Source organism: Phalacrocorax aristotelis, chromosome 30, assembly GCF_949628215.1.
Source record: "Phalacrocorax aristotelis chromosome 30, bGulAri2.1, whole genome shotgun sequence".
Classification (NCBI taxonomy): Eukaryota; Metazoa; Chordata; class Aves; order Suliformes; family Phalacrocoracidae; genus Phalacrocorax; species Phalacrocorax aristotelis.
In genome coordinates this window covers 127,772-149,133 of record NC_134305.1, presented here as the reverse complement: position 1 = coordinate 149,133, position 21,362 = coordinate 127,772, and the positions used below count along the sequence as shown (strand labels likewise).

Genomic DNA, 21,362 nt, shown 5'->3' with positions numbered 1-21,362 from the left:
CCCTGGAGCCCTCTTCCAGCTCCAAATCTTATAGTGCCTCTCCACCACCTATAGCTTCTTTCCAGCTCCCTATAGCCACTCTCCAGTCTCTACCAGTCCTCTGCAGCTCCCTACAGACCCTCTGAAACCCCAGTAGCTGCTGGCCCCTATAGTCTATTCCTAGTCCTGGCCAACCCCCCATAGCCCCTCCCCAGAGCCCATAGGTGCTCTCCAGCCCCCACAGCTGCCCATAATCCTCTATAGCCCCCAAAGCACCTCTCCAGCTCCCATAGGCCATCTACAGCCTTTATGGCTTCTCCCCATCACCTATAGCTCCCTATAGCCTTCTATAGCCCCATGCCAGCTCCTGTAGACCCCCTGATAGCCCCTATAGCTACTCTTGCACCACTATAACCCCCATAGTCCCCACAGCCATCTATAGCTACTCATCATGCCCTATGGTCCTCTATACTAATCATCATTACCTATAACCCCCTAGGCCCTATAGCTGCTGATTGCCCCCTGTAGTCCTTTATAGCTGCTCTGCAGCCCCTATAGGTGCTGATCATCCCCTATAGTCCCCTGTAGAACTTCTGCAGTCCCTATAGCTGCTCATCATCCTGCCTGCTCACCTATAGCTGCTCTGCAGCTCCTATAGCCCCTGTAGCCACTCACCATCCCCTATAGCCGCTCATCAGCCCCTATAGCCCCGATAGCCCCTACAGCTGCTCTGCAGCCCCTATAGCCGCTCATCAGCCCCTAGAGCCCCGATAGCCCCTACAGCTGCTCTGCAGCCCCTATAGCCGCTCATCAGCCCCGATAGCCCCGATAGCCCCTACAGCTGCTCTGCAGCCCCTATAGCCGCTCATCAGCCCCTAGAGCCCCGATAGCCCCTACAGCTGCTCTGCAGCCCCTAGAGCCGCTCATCAGCCCCTATAGCCCCAATAGCCCCTACAGCTGCTCTGCAGCCCCTATAGCCCCAATAGCCCCTACAGCTCCTCTGCAGCCCCTATAGCCGCTCATCAGCCCCTATAGCCCCGATAGCCCCTACAGCTGCTCTGCAGCCCCTATAGCCGCTCATCAGCCCCTATAGCCCCGATAGCCCTACAGCTGCTCTGCAGCCCCTATAGCCGCTCATCAGCCCCTATAGCCCCAATAGCCCCTACAGCTGCTCTGCAGCCCCTATAGCCGCTCATCAGCCCCTATAGCCCCGATAGCCCCTACAGCTGCTCTGCAGCCCCTATAGCCGCTCATCAGCCCCTATAGCCCCGATAGCCCCTACAGCTGCTCTGCAGCCCTATAGCCGCTCATCAGCCCCTATAGCCCCGAGAGCCCCTACAGCTGCTCTGCAGCCCCTATAGACGCTCATCAGCCCCTATAGCCCCGATAGCCCCTACAGCTGCTCTGCAGCCCCTATAGCCGCTCATCAGCCCCCGATAGCCCCGAGAGCCCCTACAGCTGCTCTGCAGCCCCTATAGCCGCTCATCAGCCCCTATAGCCCCGATAGCCCCTACAGCTGCTCTGCAGCCCCTATAGCCGCTCATCAGCCCCTATAGCCCCGAGAGCCCTACAGCTGCTCTGCAGCCCCTATAGCCGCTCATCAGCCCCTATAGCCCCAATAGCCCCTACAGCTGCTCTGCAGCCCCTATAGCCGCTCATCAGCCCCTATAGCCCCGATAGCCCCTACAGCTGCTCTGCAGCCCCTATAGCCGCTCACCAGCCCCTATAGCCCCAATAGCCCCTATAGCCGCTCTGCAGCCCCTAGAGCCGCTCATCAGCCCCTATAGCCCCGATAGCCCCTACAGCTGCTCTGCAGCCCCTATAGCCCCGATAGCCCCTACAGCTGCTCTGCAGCCCCTATAGCCCCGATAGCCCCTACAGCTGCTCTGCAGCCCCCGCTGCCCGCGATGGTCGCCCCTATAGGCCCCGCCTCCGCAGGCCCCGCCCCGCAGCCCCCCCGTAGCCCCCCACCCCCCCGGGCGGCCCGCGCATGCGCGCTGCGCCCAGCCCATCCCGCCGGCCGCGTCCCCAGCAGGTACCGGGCGGGGGGGGGAGGCGGGGGGGGGGCGCCGGGACCCCCGGGACCCCCCGGCCCAACCCCAGCCCGCCCCCGTCCCAGCGCGGCCCCAAGCCCCGGCCTGTCCCCAACGCCCGCCCCCCCCCCATCCCTGTACCCCCATCCCGGTACCCCCATCCCGGTACCCCCATCCCGGTACCCCCCGTACCCCCCACCCCCCGGTACCCCACCCCCGGTACCCCCATCCCGGTACCCCCCCTGGCCCCTCCCCCACCCCCGGTACCCGGCTCCCCCAGCCCCATCCGCATCCTGGTACCTCGGGCCCATCCGCATCCCAGGGCCCCCATCCCAGTACTCCCACCCTCATCCCAGTATCCCAACCCCCCCCCCCCCCCCCATCCCAGTCCCCCACTCCCATCCCAGCAACCCCATCCCCATCCCAGTATCCCGTCTCAGCCTCCCTCCGATCCCAGTACCCGCATCCCAGTATCCTGCTCCCATCCCAGTCCACATCCAGTCGTATCCCCCATCTCAGTACCCCCATCCCAGTATCCTGCCCCAGTACCCCTATCCCCATCCCAGTATCCCCATCCCAGTACCCCCACCCCCATCCTGGTCCCCATCCCAGTATCCCCATCTCCATCCCAGTACCCCCATCCCAGTATCCCATACTCATCCTGGTCCCCATCCCAGTATCCCATCCCAGTCCTGCCACCCTCATCCCAGTGCCCCCATCCCAGTATCCCTACACCAGTACCGCCATCCCCATCCCAGTCCCCCCATCCCAGTATCCCTACACCAGTACCACCATCCCCATCCCAGTCCCCCCCATCCCAGTCCCCCCCATCCCAGTATCCCCACACCAGTACCGCCATCCCCATCCCAGTCCCCCCCATCCCAGTCCCCCCCATCCCAGTATCCCCACACCAGTACCACCATCCCCATCCCAGTCCCCCCCATCCCAGTCCCCCCATCCCAGTATCCCCACACCAGTACCACCATCCCCATCCCAGTCCCCCCCATCCCAGTCCCCCCCATCCCAGTATCCCTACACCAGTACCACCATCCCCATCCCAGTCCCCCCCATCCCAGTATCCCCACACCAGTCCCCCCCATCCCGGTCCCCCCATCCCCCCACCCCCTATGGCGGGGGGATGATGGGTGTTGTCACCCCCAAAATCCACCCCCCCGCCCCTCCCCCCAGGCCACCGCCATGACGAAGGAGCGTGGGGGGGACCCGGCGGGGGGAGGGGCGCCGCCCCCCGACCCCCCCAGCCCCGCCGTGGAGCGACGCAAGAAGCCGGTGGTGCACCCCGCCGCCCCTGCCCCCCTGCCCAAGGACTACGGTGAGACCCCCCCCCGCAACCCCAGCGCAGGGGTCCCCAGGCTCTGGGAGGGGCCCCAAGTGGGGATTCTCTGATGGATGATATGGGGTTGAGCTATGTAGGGGATATGACACCACACCCGCCCAGGACAGGAACCCTCTGCAGGGAACAGGGGAACCCCATGGGGACAGGACACTCCCCCTCCCCCCAAAAAAAAGATTGGAGGGGGGTTGCTGGGAGGGACCCCAAGTGGGGATTCTCTGATGGCTGATATGGGGTTGAGCAATGTGGGGGACCTGACACCCCCTGCCTCCCATTTGGGGACAGGGACCCTCCACAGGGAATGGGGGACCCCACAGGGACAGAGACGCCCCCCCAGACAGGCACGTGAATTGGGAGGGTCCCAAGTGGGAATTCTGGGGATACTCTGGTGGCTGCTATGGGGTTGTGCACTGCTGGGTGCCCCCCTGCTTTGTGGACAGTGACACACACACACCCCCCCATGGGACCAGTCCCTCCCCATGGGGACAGAGACACACACCCCCCAACCCTTGTCACAGAGACTCCGCCCCTGGCAAGGGACCCCCATGAGCTGAACTCTGGAACACCAAGGGGGCATTCTCTGGTGGCTGATATGGGGTTGTGCACTGTGGGGTGCCCCCCCCGTGCCCCTGCCCTGTGTCCCACCCTGTCCCGCTGTGTCCCCCCGATGTGTCACGCCCCGTGTCACCCTCCAGCCTTCACCTTTTTTGACCCGAACGACGCGGCGTGCCGGGAGATCCTGCTGGACCCTCGCACCACCGTACCCCAGCTCTTCGCCATCCTGCGCCAGTGGGTGCCCCAAGTGCAGCACAACGTTGACGTCATCGGAAATGAGGTGGGGGGGGTCCAGGGTGCTGGGGGGGGGCGGGGCTGGGGGGTCAGGGTGCCATGGTGGGGTCAGGGTGCTGGGAGAACCGTGGGGTGGGGGGAAAGGAATGAGGGGTGCCATGGTGGGGGGATAACTGGGAGCACTGGAAGGGGGATGGAGGAGGCCCGAGAGCCTGAGGGAGGGTACTGGGAGCACTGGGACAGGATCTGGGGAGGTCTGGGAGCTCTAGGGAGGGTACTGGGAGTACTGGGGGTGTGACTGGTGTGACTGGGCAGATCCTGCGCCGCGGGTGCCACGTGAACGACCGGGACGGACTGACGGACATGACGCTGCTGCACTACGCCTGCAAGGCCGGCGCCCATGGCGTGGGTGGGTGGCACGGGGTCCCCAGTCCCCCCGTCCCAGGGTCCCCAGTCCCGGTGTCCCCACATCCCCAGTATCCCCAGTCCCAGTGTCCCCATGGCCCCAGTGTACCCACGGCCCCAGTACCTCCAGTCCTGGTGTCTCCACGGCCCCAGTGTCCTCAAGTCTCAGTGCCCCCCCAACACCAGCAACCCCCCCCCAGCCCTGTCCTCACACCAGGTGCCCCGAGGGTGACATCCCCATCCCCACATTGGGGTGACGTCCCTGTCCCCATGCCAGGGTCCCCAGGTAACGTCCCCATCCCCACACTGGCTGTCCCGGGTGACGTCCCCATTCTCACGGTGGGGTCGCCAGCTGACATCTCCGTCCCCACACCGGCTGTCCCTGGGTGCTGTCCCCGTCCCCACAGCAGCTATCCCTGGGTGACATCCCTGTCCCCATGCCAGCTGTCCCGGGGTGACATCCTCATCCTCACGCCAGGGTCCCGGTGAGGTCCCCGTCCTCACGCCAGGGTCCCCGGGTGACATCCCCGTCCCCACGTGGGGTCCCCGGGTGACGTCCCCGTCCCCACGGCGCTGTCCCCTCACCCCCGCAGGGGACCCGGCGGCGGCCGTGCGCCTCTCGACGCGGCTGCTGGCGCTGGGGGGGGACGTGACGCTGCGCAGCCGCTGGACCCACATGAACGCCCTCCATTACGCCGCCTACTTCGACGTCCCTGAGCTCATCCGCACCCTCCTGCGAGCGGCTGCCCCCCGAGGTGAGGGGCACCCCAACACCACCACTGGCGGGGTGGGGGACACTGGGGTCCCTGGGGATGGACACTGGGGTCCCCAGAGGTGCAGGACACTGGGGTCCCCTGGGGGAAGGACATTGGGGTCCCCTGGGGGATAGACATTGGGGTCCCTGTGGTGCAGGATATTGGGGTCCCCTGGGGAAGGACATTGGGGTCCCAGGGGTGAAGACACTGGGGTCCCCTGGGGATGGACACTGGAGTCCCCAGCTGAAGAATATTGGGGTCACCTGGGGAAGGACATTGGGATCCTCTGAGTGAACGACATTGGGGTGCCCTGGGGGATAGACACTGGGGACCCTGGGGTGCAGGACACTGCTGTTCCCGCGGGATGGACACTGGGATCCCCAGGGGTTCAGGACACTGGGGTCCCCAGAGGTGCAAGACACTAGGGTCCTCTGGGGGATGAACATTGGGGTCCCCTGGGGATGGACATTGGGGTCCCCCAGGGCGCAGGGTATTGGGGTGCCCTGGGGATGGACACTGGGGTCCCCAGTGGGGATCAGGCCCAGGGTGTGGTGTGGGCGGGGCAGGGCGGGGCCAGTAGGGCAGCGTGGGGCAGGGCATGCCTCAGTTTCCCCCTCCGCCCCCCCAGTGCTGCACTCGACCTGCAGCGACTTCAGCCACGGGACGGCCCTGCACATCGCTGCCTCCAACCTCTGCCTGGGGGCCGTGCGCTGCCTGCTGGAGCACGGGGCCGACCCCGCCCTCCGGGTACCCGGCCACTGGCGGCACTGGGGGGGACTGGGGGGGACTGGGGAGTCAGGGCTGGAATGGGGGATTGAGGCGGATTGTGGGGGTTGAGGGATTGGGGGTGCTGGCGGGGGATTGGGGGGGTGGCGGGCACTAGGGGAGGGTGGGCTATTGGGGGGATTGGGGGTGCTGGGGGGGATTGGGGGGTGTTGGGGAGATTGGAGGGGTTGGGGTACTGGGAGATGTTGGGGGATTGAGGGGTGTATGGGGAGACTGGGGTACAGGTGGATTGGGGGATTGGGGTGCTGGGGGTGTTGGGAGGTGGTGGGGGATTGGGGTTATGGGGGGTACTGGGAGATTGGGGTACTTGAGGTATTGGGGAGATAGGGGTACTGGGTGATATTGGGGTGTTGGGGGGATTGAGAGGTGTTGGGACTGGGGGATTGGGGTGCTGGGTGTGATTAAGGAGTGTTGGGGGGATTGAGGGGTGTTGGGGAATTGGGGTACTAAGGGATATCGGGGGGATTGGGGGGATTGGGGTGGGGTGGTATCGGGGGATTGAGATGTGTAGGGGGAGATTGGGGTACGAGGGTGTTGGGGGGATTGGGTGCTGGGGGGTGTTGGGGGGATTGGGGGGATTGGGGTGGGGTGGTATCGGGGATTGAGATGTGTAGGGGGAGATTGGGGTACGAGGGTGTTGGGGGGATTGGGGTGCTGGGGGGTGTTGGGGGGATTGAGGGGGGTTTGGGGGATTAGGGTGCTGGGGCATTGGATAGGGGTACTGGGCAATACTGGGGGGTTGGGGTGCTGGGTGGTGTCGGGAGGGATTGGGGGACTGGGGGGAGTGGGGTGCTGGGGGCATGGGAAGGGGTGGGTAGAACGGGGGGGACTGGGGGTATTAAGGGGTACTGGGGATTATTGGGGAGTACTGGAGGGACTGGGGTAGTAGGGAGTATTAAGATGGGGTGGGGTGACTGTGGGGGATTGGGAGGGATTGGGATATTGGGGGATTGAGGAGTGCTGGAAGGGATTGGGGTATTGGGGGATTTTGGGGGGTGTTTGGGGTATGGGGGTACTGGTGGGCACTGGGGTACCGGGTACTAGGGAATTGGGGGGTACTGAGGGGTGTCAGGGCTATTGGGAGGGGTTGAGGAATCTTGGGGGTACAGGGAGGGATTGGGGGTGCTGAGGGATATTGGGGTTTCAGTGCCAGAGGGGGTACGGAGAACGTGGGGTATGGAGGGCATGGGGGTACAGAGGGGTGTCGGCGTACGGAGGGGTGTCAGGGTACAAAAGGGCATGGGGGTACATGGGGATATTGGGATTATTGTGGGCATCGTTTTACTGGGGGGCTTGAAGGGGCATTGTGAGGACCCCCGGGGGTGTCAGGGTACCCCCAAGCCGACACCCCGTTCTTTCACACACACCCCCAGAACAGCAAGGGTCAGGTGGCGGCCGAGGTCGTGCCGGACCCCACGGACATGGCGCTGGACAAGGCGGAGGCGGCGCTGGCGGCGCGGGAGCTGCGGCGGCTGCTGCTGGACGCGGTTCCCCTCAGCTGCAGCCTCCCCGCGTCACCCTGCCCAACTACGACAACCTGCCCGGCAACCTCATGCTGCTCTGCCTCGGCCTCCAGCTGGGCGACCGCGTCCGCGTCGACGGCGGGAAGGTTCGGGGGGAGGCGGAGGGGCGGGAGGGGGACGCACATGGCACCCCGGCGGCACCCCGGCGGGGCGCGGCAGCACCTGACCAGCCACAGGCTGCTTTGCGAGGGGATGCAGGCATTTGATGGGGGCTACTGGGCATCAAAAGAGGGGTTTGGGGTGAATAATGGAGTTTTGGGGTGCATGGAGCAGTTTTGGGGTGCAGAAATAGTTTTGGGGGGTGTTGGGGTCTCCCAAGGGGGCAGGGGCCCAGCAGCACCCAGCCCCAGTACCTGTGGGACACCTTCCACCCAGGTGGGCAGGGGGTGATGGGGACTTTGGGGTGCAGGGGGAGGATTTTGGGGTGCAGGGGCCACCCATGTGTGTTTCCCCCCCCAGGTGGGACCCTGCGCTTCTGTGGCACCACCGCCTTCGCCAGCGGCCAGTGGGCGGGGGTGGAGCTGGATGAGCCCGAGGGCAAGAACGACGGCAGCGTGGGGGGGGGTCCGCTACTTCATCTGCCCCCCCAAACAGGGTAGGGACCCCCCACAACCCCTGCGACCCCCGGGGGGGGCATGGCCCGGACACCTGGGTCCCTCAGAGGCACCCCCAGATGCCTGGATCCCTCATGGCGGGGGGGAAGGCACCCCAATCCCTGGGGTGGGGGGATCACCCGGGGGGGGGGGGCATGGCTGCCTGCGAACCTTTTTTGGGGCAGGGCGTGGGCTCAGTTGGTCTGCTGCCCCCCTGGGGTGTAGTGGGCCGTACTGGGTGGTATTGGCCTACACTGGTCTGTACTGGGCCATACTGGTTTGCAGGTGTCTTCGCTTCCGTCTCGAAGATCTCCAAGGCGGAGGAGCAGCCCCCGGTGCCATCGCCCCCACCCAGCCCCCCGGGACCTCCGACCCGAGCACCCCACAAGGCCCGCAAGGACAAGAGAGGTACAGCCGGACCCTGGGTGCCCCCCTGGATGCTGGGGTCCCCCCCGGACCCCTGGGTGCCCCACCAGATCCCCTGCCGTGTCCCGTGTTCCCCCCGCAGGTCGCTCAGCTTATCCCCTTTGCTCTGCCCTTCCCTTTGGCTCCGCCCCACCGTGTGCTCATTGGAGGAGAGCAGGGGGCCTCGGGATTGGCTGGCTGGGTGGGACTGGGGAGGGAGGGTATTGGGAAACCCCGCCCACCCATGGTAGGGGGTGAGGGAGGAGCTGGGGGTGGGGCCTGGCAGGGTGGGGTGAAGGGGGAGGAGCTGTGCCAGGTGGGTGGGGCTGGGCAGGGTGGGTCATGGGAGGGGGTGTGTCCCACCTGGCTCCACCCCTGCCAGGGGTTGGGGTCAGGCAGTGGCGTGGCTGTGACTGGGAGGGGAATGGGGTGGGGTCATGTGATGGGCGTGGCCCCCATGACCCCACCCCTTTGCAGCCCCTGGAAGGAGGGGTGTGGTTGGGGCGGTGTAGGGGTGTGGCCATGTGATGGGGGTGGCCAGACTGACTCCACCCCTTTCAAGAGGTGGGGTCAGGCAGGGGCATGGCTATGACCAGGAGGGGAATGGGGTGGGGTCAGGCAGTGGGTGTGGCCCCCATGACCCCACCCCTTGGCACCCCCAGAAGGAGGGGTGGGGTGGGGGGGCAGTGCTGGTGTAGGGGTGTGGCCCCGTGGTGGGCGCGTCCCAGCTGACCCCACCCTCCCGTGCAGCCCCCCGGAAGCGGGGCGGGGCGTGGCTGGACCGGGAGGGGCGCCGCGTGGCCCCGGGGGACGCGGTGCTGGTGGCCGGACAGCGCCCGGGGCGGGCCCGGTTCTACGGGCGCACCGACTTCGCCCCCGGTGAGGGACGCCCTGCGGGACACCGCCCCGCCTTGGGACCCCCCCTTCGGGAGCCCCCTGTGTGACCCCCCACCCCCTTGGGACAGCCCCCCCTTGGGAACTCCCTCCTATGGGACCCCCCTGAAAAGCCCCTCCTTGGGACCCCCCCATTGGGACCTTTCCTTTGGGGACCCCCAGGAGCACCCTCATGAGACTCCCTCTGCCATGGGGCCCCCCCTTGGGACCTCCCTCCCATGGGATCCCCCATGGGGACCCCCCCCAAGAGCCCCCCAGTGGGTACTCCCCTCCCTTGGGACCCCCTCCCATGGAACCCCCTCCCATTGGACCCCCTGGGACCCCCCCAAGAGCCCCCCATGAAACTCCCCTCCATAGGAACCCCCTTGGGACCCCCCCATCCCATAGGACCCCCCTACAAGCACCCCCCACTTGGGAGCCCCCCCCTCTTGGGCCCCCCCCATGAGCCCCACCATGGGACACCTCCCCTTGGGCCCTCCCCCCACATGGGACCCCCACATGGGACCCCCCCCGGCCCCCCCACCGCTCCCCCCATCTCACACCCCCCCACACCCCCCCAGGGTACTGGTTCGGGGTGGAGCTGGACTCGGCCGGGGGGAAACACGACGGCTCCGTTTTCGGGGTGCGGTACTTCTCCTGCCCCCCCAAACATGGCGTCTTCGCCCCCCCCTCCCGCGTGCAGAGGTACGGGGGGGGGCAGGGAGGGGGCATGGGGGGACCCTGGGGGGGACGTGGGGGGTGACTTTGGGGGGATATTGCGGGGGGCGGACATGGGGGGCTTTGGGGGGATGTTGGGGGACACAGGGTGGGGAGGACTTTGGGGGATGGGGAGGGTGTCAGGCCTGGGCCCACCCCAGTGACATGCCCCTCCCTCTCCCTCCCCCTCCCGCAGGGTCGGGGGTCCCAGGGAGGAGCCAGGGGACAGTGGTCCCGAAAAGAAGGTCCAGCAGGTCACCGGTGCGTGCTGATTGGCTGGTGGGCAGGGTGGGATGCTCCTGATTGGCTGGAGGGCAGGGCACTGATGATTGGCTGGTGGGCAGGGTGGGGCACTCCTGATTGGCTAGAGGACAGGGTGGGGTGCCCCTGATTGGCTGGTGGACAGGGTGAGGTGTTTGTGATTGGCTGGTGGCAGGGTGGTGTGCTGCTGATTGGTGGGAGGGTGGGATGGGGCACTTCTGATTGGCTGGTGGGCAGGTTGCTCCTGATTGGCTGGTGGGTGGAGTGCTCCTGATTGGCTGGTGCGCCAGGTGGGGTGCTCCTGATGGAGCAGCTGATTGGCCAGCAAACCAGCCCTCCCTATCCTAACTGGCTAGCAGGCCAGGCCACTGCTGATTGGCCAGCAGGCAGCACAGGCCTTTACTGATTGGCCAGGTGGTGGGGAAATCCTCACGCTGATTGGCTGGCCAGCCTGGCTGCCATTTCCTCACCCCCTTTAATGGACAGGGGGCAGGGCTGTGACTCTGTGTGTGTCCCTGTGTCCCTCCCCATGTCACTCATGTCCCCCCCCGTGTCCACCCCATAACCCACACCCCCCCCCCCCCCCATGTCCCTGCAGTGTCCCAGCCCAAGCGCAACTTCCCTGCGGTGCGGACCCCCAAGGACATCACCTCAGAGAGCTCCTTCTCCAGGTGGGGGAGGGGCGGGGTCACGGGGTGGGGGGAGGGGACATGGGGACACCCCGAGGTGTCCCTGTCCCCACCCCCGTCCCCCTCCACGCCCATGGTGACCCCTCTGTCCCCAGGTTACTCTTCTGCTGCTGGTTCCCCTGGATGCTGCGGGCCGAGATGCAGTCCTAACCCCTCCCCCCGCCTTGCTGACCCCTCCCCCGCCGCCCCTCCCCCACCCAGTGCCTTGGGCCCCTCCCCCCACCTGGGGAGATGTCATGTGAACCCCCCCACCCCCACCCCTTCCCGACAACCCCACCCCTCATTGTGCCGGGCTGTTCACTCTGGAACCTACTGATTACAGTGCAGGGAAGAGTTGAGGCCAGCCCCTCCCCCCAACCCCTGTTTTGGGATGTTCACCCTGGAACCTACTGATCGCTGTGACAGGGCGAGTTGATGCACCCCCCCCTTCTCCTTTCCCCCACCCCAGCCTTCTTTTTGGCTCTTCACTCTGGAACCTACTGATTACAGTGATGGGGGTTCCTGCCAGCCCCCACCCAAGCCCCTCTGCCTCTCCCCCCACCCCCTGCCATTTTGGGTCGTTCACTCTGGAACCTACTGGCTACAATTGGGGGAGGAAGGGGTTTATGCCAGGGACCATTCCCCAAACCTGTTCCTGAGCCATTAACTCTGGAAACTACTGATTATGCCCCAGGGGGAAGGTGGGAAACTGGTTTATACTGGGGGGGTGGATTCTCCAGTGGCTGATAGTGGGGTTGAGGACCACCCCACCTTCTTCCTGCCCCCCCCAAAAAAGGGACCCAGGCGTCTGGGAGGTGCAGAGGGGGAGGCCTGCCCCTCCCTGCCCCCGCAGTAGCAATAACATCCCCTCCCTCCGTCCCCTCCCCTGTGATCGTGTGAGTGGCTTTAATGTCCCTTCCCCGCCCTGTATCCCCCCCATCCTCCCCCCCCACCGCATGGTCCCTCTGGACCCGCTTCTGCCACCAATAAACACCTTTGTACGTCCCATGTCTCTGGGGAAACCCCAAAACTGGGGGAGGATGTGGGGGGGCATGGGAGGACCCCAAAACTTCAGGGCCCCCCCAAAGATGTGGAAGGACATGTGGGGGGAGGGGGGAGCCCAAAGCTGTGGGAGGATGTGAGGGGATGTGGGGAGAACCTAAAGCTGGGGGAGGCAGGGGGGCACCCCAAAGATGGTGGAGGGACATGGGGGAGGGTGTGGGAGGCCCCCAAGGCTGAGGGGGTACAGGGGAGAGCCCTAAAGATGAGGGAGGGCATGGGGAGACATCAAAGCTGGGGGAGATCCCAAAGCTGGGGGGCAGTGTGTGCATGTGAGGACACCCCAAAGTTGGGGGGACATGGGGGGTCCCCAAAACCAGGAGAGGGCTTGGGGGGACCCCGAAGCTGGGGGGGACACGGGGGAGGGTTTGTGGGGGACATAGGGAGCCCCCAAAGTTGGGGGGACCCCGAAGTTGGGGGGGACCTCAAAGATGGTGGGACCAGGGTGCCCGTGGGGTCCCTGGGAGGGCACTGGGATACGAGGGGACCCCACGGCTGGGGGGGTGGAGGGAGACCCCTTTTTGAGTGGGTTGGGACACGGGGACCCTCAAAACTGGGTCGGGGGGAGGAAGCCCCCCTCCAGCGCCGCCATCTTGTCGCAGCGCGCGGCATTGTCGTCACACGCGCGACCGGAAGGGCGGTGCCCTCTTATTTCCGATGGACGGCCACGCCCCCACTGACTCCCTGCCCCCGCCCTCCGGGGCTAGGCCCCGCCCCTGGGTCTTGGTCCCACCCCCTTCCCGGGATGGCCGCGGGCGCCGCGCTGCTTGGCCCCGCCCCTCCAGACCTAGCCCAGCCCCCTCGACGATAGGCCCCGCCCCCGCTCCCCGGGCGGGTCCCGCAGTCGCTCGCCGCCGCCGCCGCCGCCGGGCCCGCAGGTACCGGGACCCCCTCGGGACCCCCCAGGGCCCCCCACCCAAGGCCTTTCCCGCCCCCCCGCCACAACGACCCCGTGACTCAGCCCCGGCCCCGCCCAGTTCCCGGAAATCCCCACGCGGGCCGCGTCCCCCCCACCCCGGGGGGGCTGCAGGGCCCAGGGGGGATCTATAGGGGCTGGGTTGTCTATAGGGGCTGGGGGGATCTATAGGGGTGTGAGGGTCCATAGGGGCTGGGGGGATCTGTAGGGGTGGGGGGACCCATAGGGTCTGGCAGGAATCCATAGAGCTGGGGGAATCCATAGGGGCTGGCGGGATCCATAGGGGTTGGGGGCATCTATAGGGCTGGCAGGAATCCGTAGGGGCTGGCAGGAATCCATAGGGGCTGGGGGGATCCATAGGGACTGGGAGGATCTGTAGGGCTGGGGGGACCCATAGGGGCTATCAGGGGTCCATAGGGGTCAGGGGATCCATAGGTCCTGGGGCTACCTGTAGGGCCCAGGGGGATCCATAGGGCCCGGGGGGATCTGTAGTGTCTGGGGGAAGCCATAGGGCTGGGGAGAGCCATAGGGGCTGGCAGGGGTCCAAGGGCCCAGGGGGATCCATAGGGCCTGGGGGGGTCTATAGTGTCTGGGGGGATCCATAGGGGCGGGGGGTTCTGTAGGGTCCAGAGGGATCCACAGGGCTGAGGGTTTCCACAGGGGCTGGGAGTATCCATAGGGTCGGGGGGGTCCATAGGGCCCAGCGTCATCCATAGAGATGAGGGGATTGATAGGGGCTGGGGTATCTGTAGGGCCCAGGGGGATCCATAGGGCCTAGGGGGGTCTATAGGGCCTGAGGTGGCTCCAGAGAGGTGGGGAGAGGGTCTGTAAGTGCTGTGGGTGCCTATAGAACCTGGGGGCTCTGTAGTGCCCGGTGGGGATGGAGAGCATTGCCTATAGGCGTTGGGACCCTGGAGTGCTCTGTAGCGTCTATAGGATCCCTCAGGCACCCCCAGTGGTGGGAGGGGGCTTATAGGAGCTGGGGAGGGCCTATAGAAAATGGGGGCTACAGGGCCGGGAGGCTCTGTAAGTTCCCGGGGTGCCTATAGGGCCTGGGGGGGGGTCTGTAGGGTCTGGAGGAGCCTGCAGCACCCTGTGGCATCACCTAACGCTGCTTTCTCTTTTTCCTCCAGCCTCTCCCAGCGCTCCCAGTAACCCCCCAGTGCCCCCCCAGCGCTCCCAGTAAACTCCAGTGCCCCCCCCAGCGCTCCCAGCACCCCCCCGCAGCACTCCCAGTAACCCCCCAGTGCTCTCCCAGCGCTCCCAGTAACCCCCCAGTGCTCCCAGTACTCCACCTTTGCGGGAACCATGTTCCTGGTGAAGGGGCTGCTGGGGGGGGGCGGGGGCGGGGGGGGGCGGGGGGGGGGCTCCCCGGGGGCATCGGCTCGGTGCTGGGGGGGCTGCTGAGCGGGGGAGGCGGGGGCGGGGGCGCCGGGGGGGCCATGGGGGTCCTGGGGGGCGTCATCAGCGCCATCAGGTGAGGGGACGGGACAGGGGACATGAGGGGACGGGGACATTCAGGGATGTGGGGGGGACGTTGGGGGGGGGTTTGGGATGGGGGGACACAGGGGACATGGGGACATGTTGGGGACACGGGGACATTGGGGGGTGGGATGGGGGACAGTGGGGACATGGGGGGATGATGGGGTGGCATGGGGTTGGGGACACGGGTCAGGGGTATGTTGGGGACATGGGGGGATGTTGAGGGGTGGGATGGGGTGCACTGGGGACATGGGGGGACAATTGGGGGGCAGGATTGGGGGACACAGGTTGGGGGACATTGGGGACATGGGGGGATGTTGGGGACACGAGACTGGGGGGCCATGTGGGGACATGGGGGATGGAGGATTGGGGGGACATTGGGGGACGTGGGGGGGATTGGGGGACACTGGGGACATGGGTGTGGGGGGGCACAGGCTGAGGGGACATGGGGGACATCGGGGGTGTGGCACTGGGGGGACACTGGGGGGGTGACACGGGGGGCTGGGGCACCCCGGGGCGCTCTGACCCCCCCCAATCCCCCCACAGCGAAGCAGCCGCCCACTATAACCCCGAGCCCCCAGTAAGTGACCTCCGACCCTGCCGCCCTTACACACCCCCCCCCCAGATTTCGGGGTCCCCCCACTCTTGGGGGTCCCCCCCCGGGTTTGGGGGGTACCCCTGACCCCCCCGTGCCCCCCCGCAGCCCCCCCGCTCCCACATCTCCACAGTGGACGCCAATGAGAGCGAGGAGGTGCGGCAGTTCCGCCGGCTCTTCGCACAGCTCGCCGGGGACGTGAGTGACCACTGGATCCCTCGGGATCCCACCGGGATCCCCCCCAGCCCCTCCCGAGATCCCCCCTCGGACCCCCCAGGATCCCCCCTAAACACCTGGGATCTCCCCCGAGCCCCTGAGATCCCCCCGACCCCCCTGAGATCCCCCCCAGGCACTCCATAATCCCCTAACCCCCTCAGATCCTCAGGGATCCGCTGCTGGACCCCTCAGATCCCCCTGGATCTCCTAAATCCCCCCAGGTTCCCCCCATAACTCCCCAAGATCCCCCCCGGGCCCTCCACAATCCCCCACCCCTCCAGTTCCTCAGGGATCCACTGCTGAACCCCTCAGGTCCCTCTGGATCCCCCAAATCCCCTTGGATCCCCCAGATCCCCCCAGGATCCCCCCATAACCCCCTGGGATCCCCCCCAACCCCCCAAGATCCCCCCAGAGCTTTCCACGATCCCCCAACCCCCCCAGATCCCCAGGGATCCAATCCTGGACCCCTCGGATCCCCCTGGATCCCCCAGATCCTCCCCTGCTACCCGGATCCCCCAAAGCCCCCCAGGGTCCCCCAACCCCCCCGTCCGCCCCCAGAGGTCCCCCAGACCCACCCCCCCCCATCACTGAGGCGGGGCCCCCAATCCTTCAGGGTGGGGGTCAGGGTGTCCCCCATAGGGTGTGGGGCACCCCAGGAGGAGGGTCAGGGTGGATCTGGGTGCCCCCCATCGGATGGGGGTCAGGGTGGGGAGACACCCCGGGGCGCCCCCTCCATGCCCATCTCCGGCAGGACATGGAGGTGAGTCCCACCGAGCTGATGAACATCCTCAACAAAGTCGTCACCCGCCGTAAGTTTCCCCCCAAAATCAGGGGGGGAGGGGGCGGCGGGGGGGGGGGCACGAAATGGGGGGGCCCTAGGACAACACCCACCCCAAAAACCCACCGGGGCTGGGAAATGGGGGTGGGGCGGGGTGGGGTGGGGTGGGTAGGGGAAGCACAACCCTATAGCAGCCACTAGAGAATCCCCACATGGGCAATGCCGGGGCAGGGGGAAAAATATTCCAAAACATTCTGATTTTGGGTAAAACTGGGGAGGGGTGGAAACTGGGGGGGGCTCAGGGGTCCGGGGCCCCCCCAAAAAAATCATCTCCCCCCCAAACTAGATCCCGACCTGAAGACAGACGGCTTCGGCATCGACACCTGCCGCAGCATGGTGGCCGTGATGGACGTATCCTTTTGGGGGGGGGATTTTTGGGGTGCAGGGAGGAGGGGGGGGACAAGGAGGGGGGATTTTTGGGGTGCAGGGAGGAGGGGGGGGGTCCCCATTGACCCCCAGATCACCTTGACCCCTCACCCAGAGCGACACGACAGGGAAACTCGGCTTCGAGGAGTTCAAGTACTTGTGGAACAACATCAAGAAGTGGCAGGTGGGGGGCACCCCAAAATCGGGGGGGCACCCCGAAATCTAGGGGCACCCCGAAATGAGGGGAGGCCACAGAGACCGAAATGAGGGGAGGCCACAGAGACCCCCCCATATCTTCCCTTAAAATGTGAAGGGGGGGCTATAGGGAACCTCCCTGAGGACCCCAAAATGTTGGGGGAGGCTTGTAGGGGAAATGGGGATCCCCTCAGTGGCACCCCAAAATTTGGAGGGGTATAAGGGCCCCCCTGGGACCCCCGAAATTTGGGGGGGGTGTTGGGGAAAATGGGGTACCCCCCAAATGCTGGGAGGCGTCATCCTGGGTACCCCGAATTCTGGGCAGAGCATTGGGGGACCCCAGTTCTTGGGGGGGGCATTGAAGACCCGCCAAATTTGGAATGAGGAGGGTCACAAGAACCCCTGGAGGGACCTCAAAGTTGGGGGGTGGTCACAAGGACCCTGGGGGACCCCAAAACTGGGGGGGTGGTCACAAGGACCCCGCGGGGGACCCCAAAACTGGGGGGGTGGTTGCAAGGACCCCTGGGGGACCCCAAAATTGGGGGGGATGTCACAAGGACCTCTGGGGGTCCCAAAATTGGGGGGGGGACACAAAGACCCCTGGGGGACACAAAGACCCCTGGGGGACCCCAAATTCTGGGGAGGGACACAGAAACCCCTGGGGGACCCCAAAATTTGTGGGGGGCACAAGTACCCCCTGGGGGGACCCCAAAACTGGGGGGGACGGACATAAGGACCCCAAAATTGGGGGGGGGGGAGGGGGAGATCAGTATGGAGGCAATGGGGACCCTCAAGCCTGGGATGGGGAAGGAATTGGGGGGCTTGGGTGGGGGGGTGCAAACTGGGGGGGCGGGGGTTATGGGGGTCCGGAGGGGGGGGCCCCCAAAAACCCACCTGTGCCCCCCCCCCAGTGCGTTTACAAGCAGTTCGACACTGACCCGCTCAGGGACTATCGGGGCGCAGGAGCTGCCGGGGGCCTTCGAGGCCGCAGGTTTGGGGTGCAGGGGAATTGGGGGGGGCGGTTTGGGGGGGGCAGCTGGGGGGGACCCATCTGAGGAGCTGGGGGGAGGGGTTTGGGGGGGGCTGGGTAATGGATTCAGGAGGGCTCAGAGGGGATTTGGGGGGGGTCCAGAGTGTTTGGGGGAGTTGGAGGAATCGGGGGGGTTGGAGAATTTAGGGGGATTGGAGGAATTCGGGGGGGGGCTGTGGCATTTGGGGGGAGGGCTCAGATATTTGTGGGGGTTGGGGGTATTTGGGGGGTCCAGGGTATTTGGAGGGGTCGGGGGAATTGGGGGGGGGGGCCTGTCCAGGGTATTTGGGGGAGTCCAGGATATTGGGGGGGGGAACATGGGGGGATTTGGGGGGAGCCAGAGTATTTGGGGGGGTAGAGAGGAATTGGGGGGGGTGGTAGTATTTGGGGGTGTCAGGGGTATTTGGGGGTGTTGGGGGTATTTGGGGGTGTCGGGGGTATTTGGAGGGATATTAGGGGGTATTTTGTGGGGGGGGTCCAGTGTACTTTGGGTGTGGGGGCACATTTGGGGGGGGCAGTGGGGGCACTTTGGGCCTTGGGGACATTTTGGGGGGACTGTGGGGTGTTTTGCGGGGCGGGGGGGTACTGAGAGGGGGTTGAAGGTATTTGGGGGGGTTAAAGGTCGTGACCCCCCCCCAGGTTTCCGGCTGCCCCCCCAGCTTTGGGGGATCCTGGGCCGTCGCTACGGCGACGAGGGGGGGAGCCTCGATTTCGACAACTTCATCAGCTGCCTTGTGCGCCTCGACGCCATGTTCCGTAAGGGGGGACCCCCCACATTTTGGCGGGGGGGGTGTGGTGTCCCAGAAGTGGGGCAGGGGCACCCCGGGGCTGAGCAATGCCCAGGGCTGGGGGCACCCCACTTATTGGGGACGCCCCCCGTGGTGATTGGGGTCCCCCAGAGAGGTGGGAACTCCCCAAGGTGGTGCCCTCGGGGGGGGGGTAGGCAGGGTGCTGACCCCCATTTTTGGGGTGTCCCCCCTGATTTTGGGGTGTCCCCCCCCACCTCCAGGTGCCTTCAAGTCACTAGACCGCGATGGGAGCGGGCAGATCCGTGTCAGCCTCCAGGAGGTGGGTTTGGGGGTGCCCCCCAACGGGGGGTGGGGCTTGGGGTTCCCCCTCGGTCCCTTTCTGGGGTGTCTCCAGAGTTGGGGGGGTCCCACAGGGAGGAGGTGTCCCCCAAAACCAGCTTGGCTCTGCCCCACTGGGCCCCATATCCCTATAGAGCACCCCCAAATCCCTATAGAGCACCCCAAGTCCTTGCCGAGCCCCTACATCCCCGTAGAGGTCACCCCCCAAATGCCTATAGGTCACCCTTAATGCATTTGGCACCCCCTCCAAATCCCCACAGGGAGCCTGTGGTCTCTATAGGGGGATCCCCAAATCTCAACAGAGCACCCCGGCTCCCCATAGAGCACCCAACATCCCTACAGAGCAGCACACACCCCCCGCCTGAGCCCCCCCTCAAAAGCATATAGGGTGGCCCCTGATCTCTGTAGGGACACCCCACACCCCTTTAGGGTGACCCCGGTCCTAAAGGTGATTCCTTTGAGGTGGTCCCAATAGGGACACCCTAAGTCCCCCTAGCATGACCCCACCCCCCAACCCTCCAGGGACCCCCTAAATCGCCCTGGGGCAGCCCCCAGCCCCGCTGGAGCCTCCTATAGGCCCCCATATAGCCCCTCTGGGCACCTTTAGCCCCTGTAGCCCCTATGGGCCCCCTATAGCCCCTGTAGGCCCCTATAGCCCCCAGTGACCCGGCGCCTTCTCTCCGCAGTGGCTGCAGCTCACCATGTACTCGTGAGGCCCCCATGCCTGGGGGGGGGCGGTGCCTGGACACCCCCTGCGCCCCACATCTGCACCCCCCCCGTATCCCGCTGCGCCCCACATCTGCACCCGACATCTGCACCCCCTGTCCTCCCCCATACACCCCCCCCCACATCTGCATCCGCCCCCCCGCACCCCCCTGCCGCAGCCCCCCAGTAAAGCTCACCCAGCCCCACCCAGTGGTGGTGTCTTTTTTTTGGGGGGGTATAGAGCTATAGGGGCTATAGGGGCTATGGGGGCTATAGGGGGTGGGGGTGCTATAGGCGTTATAAGGGTATGGGTGCTATAGGGAGCTATAGGGGGTGTGGGTGCTATAGGGGCTAAAGGATGTGGCTGATAGGGGGAGCTGTAAGGACGGGAAGCTATGGGGGTACAGGCGGTATAGGGGGGTATAAGGCGTATAGTGTGCCATAGGGGCACCATGCTGGGGCGTATAGGAGCTATAGGAGCCATTAAAGGTATCGCTGCTATGGGGGAGGCAGAGCAGCTATAGGAGTGTAGGGGGCTATAGGGGGGTGGGCGGGCTGTATGGGGCTGGGAGGTATATGGTGGGGTGCTGTAGATGGGGGGTATAGGGGGTAGGGGGGCTATAGGGGACTACGAGGTCTATAGGGGACGGGGGGGCCCGGGACGAGTCCCTATAGGGGGCTGGGCGGGTCCCTATAGGGGCGGGGCGGGGTTAAGGCGGTGGCGCCCTCCGAGGTCGCTTTAAAAGGGCAACGCCGGGGTTCCGCCCCCTCCCCCGCGGTGGGCCCACCCGGCACGGGGGGGGGGGGCACGGGGGGGGCACCGGGGGGCGGGGGCCGGGGGTCTCGGAGTCCCTGGGGCCGGTAGCGAGGGGTCCTGGGTGGGTCCCGCTATCGCGGGGGGGAGTCCCGGTGCCCTGGGGCGGGGGTGTCTCCGTGTCCCCTGGGACTGGTAACTCGGTGTCCCGGGAAAGCCCCGGGGAGGGGGAGTCGATGTCCTCCGGGACCGGTGCCCTGGTGCAGCGTCGGTGTCCCGGGGCGGGGGGGGTCGGTGACACCCGTGACCGTTGACCGGGGGGGGGTCCCGAGTGAGGGCGGGGGGTGTCCGGGTGTCCCGCCCCGGTGACACCCCGTTCCCTGCCCGTTCCCCCTTACCGGCCAACCCCGTAGGTTGCTCCTCCGGCCGGTGCCCCCCCCCCCCCCCCCCCCCGCCGGTTACCGGCCCCCCCCGGTGCCCCGGCCCCGGTAGGCGGGTGCCCATCGGGAGGAGGTTCCCACCAACGCCCGGCCCCGGTAACCGAGCGTGGCTCCTCCCGGTGGGTGCCCCAAGCCCCGGGAGCCGGAGCAGCCGGTGCCCCCATCGCCGGTGGGTCCCGGCCGTGCCCCCCCCCGCCGCCCCCCCGGGCGATGGCGGCGCCCCCGGGGCGGCGGGAGCGGCTGCGGGCGCTGGCGCTGGGGCGGGGGGCGCTGGGGCTGGAGGCGTTACTGGATTTACTGGTGGGACTGGCGGGGGGGGCTCCGGTACCGCTTGAACAACCGCGATCCCGGTACCGGCAGCGAGAGCGAGAGACACGTCCGCGAGTTTCTGAGTTGGGGTGAGCGGGGGGGGGGCCAGGACCGGAGGGGCTCCGGGACCGGGAGGGGGGCTCCGGGGGGTCCGGGATTGGGAGGGGGTTCCGGGACTGGGAAGGGGCTCCGGGACAGGGATACAGAACCGGGGGGTGGTCCGGGACCGGG

At 66.4% G+C, this 21,362-nt stretch overlaps 3 protein-coding genes across 3 annotated transcripts in view; all 3 read left to right on the top strand.

Annotated features, from left to right (window-relative positions):
• The first annotated feature begins 1,955 nt into the window (after nucleotides 1–1,955).
• On the top strand, nucleotides 1,956–12,150 carry CLIP3 (CAP-Gly domain containing linker protein 3). The gene is given in 16 exon segments (XM_075076322.1): nucleotides 1,956–2,014; nucleotides 3,201–3,342; nucleotides 4,059–4,198; nucleotides 4,468–4,561; nucleotides 5,151–5,312; nucleotides 5,941–6,059; nucleotides 7,472–7,607; nucleotides 7,610–7,706; nucleotides 8,079–8,178; nucleotides 8,180–8,216; nucleotides 8,500–8,622; nucleotides 9,370–9,498; nucleotides 10,074–10,197; nucleotides 10,406–10,470; nucleotides 11,069–11,141; nucleotides 11,255–12,150. Coding segments are annotated over 16 exon segments (1,641 nt in total). The 5' UTR covers nucleotides 1,956–1,969; the 3' UTR covers nucleotides 11,310–12,150.
• A 2,140-nt stretch (nucleotides 12,151–14,290) lies between these two features.
• Nucleotides 14,291–19,834, top strand: CAPNS1 (calpain small subunit 1). The gene is given in 12 exon segments (XM_075076321.1): nucleotides 14,291–14,467; nucleotides 14,470–14,590; nucleotides 15,142–15,175; nucleotides 15,299–15,388; nucleotides 16,158–16,215; nucleotides 16,531–16,595; nucleotides 16,726–16,794; nucleotides 17,717–17,743; nucleotides 17,745–17,796; nucleotides 18,475–18,591; nucleotides 18,845–18,903; nucleotides 19,610–19,834. Coding segments are annotated over 12 exon segments (765 nt in total). The 5' UTR covers nucleotides 14,291–14,421; the 3' UTR covers nucleotides 19,637–19,834.
• Nucleotides 19,835–20,929: 1,095 nt separating this feature from the next.
• Nucleotides 20,930–21,362, top strand: part of DMPK (DM1 protein kinase) — an 11,430-nt gene continuing 10,997 nt past the window's right edge. Inside the window, 1 exon segment of the mRNA XM_075076323.1 lies at nucleotides 20,930–21,220. The gene's annotated coding sequence lies outside the window, so the exon portion shown is untranslated.